This window comes from Otolemur garnettii, unplaced genomic scaffold, assembly GCF_000181295.1.
Source record: "Otolemur garnettii isolate 467f Iridium unplaced genomic scaffold, OtoGar3 scaffold00155, whole genome shotgun sequence".
NCBI lineage: Eukaryota > Metazoa > Chordata > Mammalia > Primates > Galagidae > Otolemur > Otolemur garnettii.
The window spans coordinates 1,308,402-1,315,302 of NW_003852550.1; the positions used below are offsets into that span (position 1 = coordinate 1,308,402).

Sequence of the window (6,901 nt, forward strand, 5' to 3'; positions counted from 1 at the left end):
TAGAGGCTGTTACAGGCTGCTTTTAAGGCGAAAAACTACATGCAGGGGGGGTGAGGGGGCGTTAGGGTATGAGGCGGTTGGTGATTGGGGAATTCATAACTTGCAGGGTTGCTGGGCAGTTTTGCTCTGGGGACTTTTTTTTTGCGACGGTTATTTTTAGCGCGGGTATGAGGGAGTAGGGAGAGGGTAGGGTGTTGCCTTCCAGGTGCAAGAGTCTGATATGCAGGTAGAATGTTTTCATTGTTTTAGGGCCTCCTTACTGCCCTGTGGCCTAACATCACTTGAGCCCAAGAGTTTGAGGTTTCTGTGAGCTGTAATGCCATAGCACTCTACCAAGGGTGACAAAATGAGACTCTGTCTCAAAAAAAAAAAATGTTAAGGGCGGTGCCTGTGGCTCAAAGGAGTAGGGCGCTGGCCCCATATACCGGAAGTGGTGGGTTCAAACCCAGCCCAGGCCAAAAACTCCAAAAAAAAAAAGTTGAAATAGTAAATTTTATATTATGTATGTTTTGCCATGATAAGAAAAGGAGTTGGAGTGGAGGGAAAGATCATGTGTGACTGGGAACTAAAGTCTTCAGTGAATGCGGGGCCTACCTGGGAAGTCTGGTAAAGGTGGTAGAAAGAGGGAGGTACAGGGAGTGGTAGAGATGGAAGCAAGCAGGTTTCTTAAAGGAGCAGGATTTTTTTGCAGAAAGAAAGAGTAATGGTATGGGGGCGGCACTGGCAAGTAGAGAGAATGCCCACCCCATCAGCAGGTTGTGGAGGACTTGAGATTTGAGAGAGAAAAACAAAATAAAAGGATTTGTTCTGTAAAATTTGGATTCAGTCAAAAGGCCACACTTAGAGATCTAGAGGGCCACGTGGGCTTAAGGCCACAGCTTCCCACCCCTGGAACAGTCCCCCCCCCAGATCTTTTCTCTGCCTCTCCCCAGTGCAAACGTACCTCTCTTACTTCGTATCCATTCCAGACCTTCCCCATTCTCTCCTGAGGTAAGTCTGGTTCAACCAGCGAGTCCTTTGTTTGCATGAATTTATGTGTCCACAAAAGATAACATTTGTTTTAACTGGGGCCTTCAATGCCATGACCCAGTGGAATAAAAGTACCTCAGTCCTCCCACCTGACTGTGGCTCTCTCATTGTCTAAGAATAGCATTCTTTAAAATCCTTGCTTCTCAAAGCGTAGTCTGTGGTCCAGGAGCACGGGCACCACCCTAGAATTTGTTAGAATCACAAACCTTGCTCCAAACCTACTGGATCAGAATCAGTTTAGCAATACGCCCAGGTAATTAGTATGTACTTTAAAGCCCGGGCAGCACTGCTGGAATAAGGAACAGCTAGTTGAAGTAACAGGTGAGGGCTTTGTTTTTTTTATAAGTAGAAGGGCTAGTGTCCAAGCTCCTTACAAGAGGGCACCCAGAACAGCTACTCAAGCCCCAGATATAGGGCTGCCATCTCTGCTACCAGGAGAACATGGCATCTCATGGGAGCCCAGCTGCTAGCCTGCCATGCTGGATCTCTGGAGCGAGAGCAAGTCTCCTGTTACTGGAATCAGAGGGCTAATTGGCCCCACATGGTTCCAAATCCTGCCAGTCTCAAAGGGAGAATGACAAGACTCCCCAAGGAATCAACCAAATGTAAAGAAAAAGGAGCCAAAGGCAAGGAGGGATGGAGAAGTAAAAGCTGTGCTAGGAAATGTAACTTGTTACATTTTTATCTTCCTGCCCAAGAGTGGAAGGGGGGAGAGTACCAGCTTAGAACCATTCCATCTTATTTCGTGTGTGTCCTTTAGCCACATCCTGCCTAGCAACAGTGGTTAACATGAGCCCGAGCTGTCCTCTTTGGACAGAGAGGTGGGGAGCACTTTCGCCCACAGAGGAGTCAGGGCATCCAGAGGGAGCCAGGTTGTCTGACCGTTGGGTTGGGAAAAGAGCAGCCTGGAACAGGAGAGAATGGAGTGCATTGTGAGGCTGTCTCTCAGAAGCGAGGAGTTAACAAGGGAAGGGCCCGGGCTGTATGAAGTGGGTGAACTTTATCATCGGCTCCTTTTCTGTGTTCCCCTGACCACCCTGAATAAGTGCTACCAGTAATATTGTCACCTCTACATTGGTGTGATATGTTTAACCTTCCTGAGTGCTTCTGTAGCCATGATCTCATTTTATTCTTCCAACAACATGGAATATCGGGCTCAGAGACAGGTTAATTATGATGAGGGCCGAGCGTCCAGGCCAGGCCAGGATATGAAGTGCTGCTGGCTGTCGTGTTGGGGCAGCCCTGCAGTGGGGACTCTGGAGAGCCAGAGAGTGCAGGCCCCCGAGTGGGTGCAGGGGGGAGTGCTGCGATGTGGGTCCTGTCTGAGAGATTTGGCTCTAGCTGAGCCCCTGATGTGCGTAGCCTCTGTGAGTCTCTGCTTCTTCAGCTCTCACCTTGGAGACTGGGATGGAGGAGGGGCGGTCACCTAGCCTACTTGGCAGGAGAGTTACAGGCTATGAGGAGCTAATGGATGTGAAAGCGCCTTTTCTCAAATGAGGTAATGGGTGTAAAAATGAAAAGAACCACGTGGATATAAAGTGTTGTTATCACTAGGTGTAAAAGAAAGGCAAGGCCTTTACCTGTGTTACTGAATGGAGAGGGCAAGCCTGGCAAAGGATGAAGGGTGCCTTTGGGGCCAACAACAGAAGAAAATAGCAGGTCTCAGAAACACAGCTGGAGGGGGCTAAGCTTTGGATGCTTCATAATTTGTTCAGGGTTGTCCTGTTTGAAGGGACCAGAAACATCTTTCAAAGTCAAATTGCCTGTTTCCCCCAGGAGGGTAGTCATGTGACCCATGGACAGCTGAGCTCCTGTCATCCATCATTGCTTGCCTTCAGTGTCACTCCCAAGTCTCCAGGCACTTAGCAAATTTCAGAGGGACTGAGCTGCAGACACTGAAAGATATAAACCCCAGGAGGGAAGGAACAACTTGTATTTGAATTGTAAAATGGCCTTCTGGCCCATTCATGGAGCTGTTCCTCCCCTGGCCCAAGATGCCTGGGAAGGCTCAGCCAGTGTGAGGAAAGGACTCCTTGCAGAATTGAGGGAGAAGGCAGGTAGGGACAGTCAGTCCGGTTTAGTTAGGGACAACCCAGGAAGGAATGTGCTCTAGTCACATCTAGAGACACACCTGTGGCTGTAAATAGCTGGCCCCCCTGTAGGAAGACTGGGCACATCCATGGATAGAGCTTGGGTTATTTTCTCTCTCCCCAACTCAGCCCTTTCCTGGCCAGTCAGCCGCAATCTCCACTGCCTCCTGGAGCCTGGAGCCTGGAGCCTTCTCCGGCTTCTCCATCCCTTCCTTCCTCTGAACACACAAGTTGGAACTTAGTTACAGACCTCTATTTCCCTTGTTCAGTGTACACTTGTCTTTTCTCCCCCAGTTAGACTGGAAGCTCTTTGAGGGCAGAGACCTGTAACTTCTCTTGGGTCTCCCAGAACTCTGGACCATCTGAGTAGGCTTTCCATAAATACTTGTTGATTGATAAACACAAGTCAAAAGAGCAATGTAAAACCCTTGGGTTGCAAAAGGCTCTTTGCTTTGTTGGTTCCTCTGGCTCAAGGAGTGCCCGTTGTCATAAGAAGCAGTTGTACCTCAAGGCCCAGTGGCGACTGAAGTGTCCTCAGCTTCAAAAGAAGCAAAACCATCTGCTGTAGTGGCCCCTGGGGGGAAGTGGCACTGAGTGCGGGACAGTGTCCAGAGTGCTTCTGCAGCACACCTGTGTCTTTCTTGCTGGCCTTCCTGCCCCCTCAGCCACAGCCTGTGCAGCCTGACAGGCTCTCATTGTCCAGCCTGCCTGGGCTGGTGCCCATGTGAGAAATGAGCTAATGTCATCCCAGGAAGAGGCCCTTTTATTGTCAATGAGGTTGGATGGCAGGAGGCAAAGGGCTCGTTTTGGAAGCACCCCCAGAGACGAGGCGAGGCAGCAGCTGCAGGAAGATGTTCTCTGGCTTCAAAGCCAAGCTCCTGCCTGCCAGCAGGAGCACAAATGAGAAAAGCATCAGCGTGCGGCCACCTCACAAGACCCCTGTCCTTGAGGATGCCTGTCCAAGACACTGGCCAGCCATATTCCAACTTTGGAGTGACTTTCCACTGAAAAGTGACCATTTGTCTTATGAACGTGAGAGGGAAGCAGCCAGTTCCCCAATTTGCCTTCTGGAGGCCTGACCTCATCCTTGTACCCCTTCTACCTCCTTAAGGGGTGACAGACTCCAAGCCAATATGGGCTTAGCCAGAGTGGACAGACGTGGCTGGATTTAAATCAGCCATGGTCCGTCTTCCTTCCCGAGTTCTTGTATGACAGAGACAACCCCAAGCTCCCTTTGCTGGACTGTGGGTTTCTCTTTATACAATTACTCTAAATCTTCTCCACTCCCCCCCCCGTAAGTTCTAAAGCTCCTCTCTAATTGCTGAATTTGTGTCCTGATAAACCTAACTGCTGGAAACCATTTGTTACTGAGGAATTTGGTATTCTTAGCTAATCAACAGTTGGATCACTCTCATAGTGTCAAAACCTCCTACTTCTTTTATAAACCTTGTACTAGTTTGACTAATTAGCTCCTGGTCCTCTTGTTGTAAAGGGCCCTACCTGGAACCTTACGTACTGAGGCTGGAGAGCTTATGCCCCCATCTAATACACCTGAAAGCCTGGGACTGTAGCGGTGCCAAGTCAGAGGGCTGAGACTGTGGCTTCCTTGGCTCTGGCCTCCTCTTCTCCCCCTACCCCGCCCTTCCCTTTGGCCTTCTAGTCCCTCTTTTACCTCCTTCCTTTGCCCCAGGCACCCAGTGTCCTCACAGGCTGCAATGTCCCTACACCCTCACCCTTCAGGGCTCTTCAGTTGAATACTAAGGCCCATTCTTGACAGCAGAATGCCTCCTCTGCCCTTGATGGAGAACATTTATAATGCTCCTGTGGAATTCCTAAGCTTCAGTAATTTAAATTGTGGGTATCGGGAGAACAATCTGTAATCTCTCCCAGGTATTAGGGCAGCAGTTTCTCTTCTCCCAGCTCCCCTGGGTTTCAGGTCTTCTGGCAGTCCCAGGACGCAGCTCCCCTTCTGGCCCATAGGAGCCATTTTCCAGTTGTCTCATTAACTTAGATAAGTAGCGTTGTGTACAGTCATAGAAGGTAATGGTCCTAAACATTAGCACATTTGTTCACATATGCCACCTTGTTTACTTTGATAGGTAACCTGAGAGATACCCAAGTTTTAAATTGTATAAGGACTGTTCCATATGAGGATGCTCCACGTTCTGAAACAACTTCATATTTCTTACCCACTTACTTTCCTGTTTTGTTTTCTATACCCTTTGGTTTCCTTTAGGGAGTTAATGGCCAGTTCAGTGGGTGATACCAGTTAACTTCTGCCAAACATTTACATTAGGCCTCTTCTGTAGTTCCCATGTCTTAGAAGAAGGGTCTGACTCTAATTTCAGGCTCGTGGCACCAGTTTTTTCTGTTGGTGATAGCCCTGAAGACAGTGGCTTCTGCTTTCTAGATTCCTCTTTCTCCGATCTAAAAGAGGAGACAGTCATCACCTGTGTTGATTCCACAGGATGTAGGAAGCTAGCTGTGAACTCCTGAGTGCCAGGACCAGAACCCTAACCAATGTCCCTCCCAGCTGCTTCTGAGGCTTAGTTCCCTTTGCATCTTGTTTTGCTCCCATCTTCCCCTTCCCCCAGTCATGTGATGCAGGAAGAGAGCGCAAATGATATGGAATGTGAACAGCTGCCAGCAGAGATACTGCGACAAGTGACCATTCACCGAGACCCTATATATGGCTTTGGCTTCGTGGCTGGCAGTGAGAAGCCTGTGGTGGTCCGATCTGTGAGGCCAGGTAGGTGACCCTGAGAGTGTCTCCTAGCCCTGACTCTTACCCCCCACCACCCATATATCTTCTCCAAAAGCACAGCTTGCAAGTCCTCCAATTGTGTTTCTGAGGAATTCATGAACAATGGGTGAAGACTTGCCAACCAATAACTGTGCGAGAGAGAGAGAGAGAGCTGGCCTCCTAAGACTGACAGACACAAACCATGGAGGCTGCTTAGGAGCCAAGACAGAGGCTGCAGGTGATTGTTAAATAGGATCTGGGCCTTTCCCTTTGCATAGAACATTCAAAGAAGAGCCATAATGCCTTGGATGAGAAAGTAACCTATTCAATTCAATTCAACAAGTATTTATATATTGCCTACTCTGCACTCAGCAGTGTTATAGGGAAGTATAAGACACAGTTCTTGTTCTCAAGAATCTAAGCAGCAGGCAGTGGAGACTTGTGCTTATTCAATAAATAGGTCATCCATGGAAGAGACAGATCAAGGAGACAGATCAGGGTGGGGTTTGAGGGGAGAGGAGAATGAAACCTCCAAATGTCAGAGTGGCCATAACATCTACCCTTGATTAAGCATCAACTATGTACTTTACATCATCTTGTTTAATTCTCACAGCTAAGGCTACAAGGTAAAGAAGTAATAGCAGTCCCATCGGGGGAAACTGAGGCATAGAGAAAGTGATTTGTCCAGAGTCACTCAGCTAGGAGGCAGCAGAGGCAGGGTTTGTCCCTGAGACTCTCTGATGCCCTGTAGGTGAAGGAGGGCTTGAGTGGGACCATGTGGGATAGAACGAGCAAAAGCCCCAGCTAAACCATGAAGCCCTGGCATCGTGAATGAAATGGGAGCGAAGCACTGTTTTGTTTTGAATCTGTGAGGCATTGACAGAAAAGACAGACGGAAAGGAGTTTTATTCCTGACTTGCTGGGCCTGAGGCTTTAGATGTTTACAACAGTTTCTCACTCAGTCAAGAGGAGCAGCCGGAGTACAAACTGGTCTTGCAGAAATTTGATGAATTTTGCAATCCTCAAAGGAAAAAAAAAA

At 48.6% G+C, this 6,901-nt stretch overlaps 1 protein-coding gene across 1 annotated transcript in view; it reads left to right on the forward strand.

The window, feature by feature from the left end:
- The first annotated feature begins 5,720 nt into the window (after window positions 1-5,720).
- FRMPD3 (FERM and PDZ domain containing 3) overlaps window positions 5,721-6,901 on the forward strand; it is a 76,274-nt gene continuing 75,093 nt past the window's right edge. Inside the window, exon 1 of the mRNA XM_023519074.1 lies at window positions 5,721-5,868. Within this exon, the coding sequence (XP_023374842.1) occupies window positions 5,721-5,868 (148 nt within the window). The remainder of the gene's footprint in view (window positions 5,869-6,901) is intronic.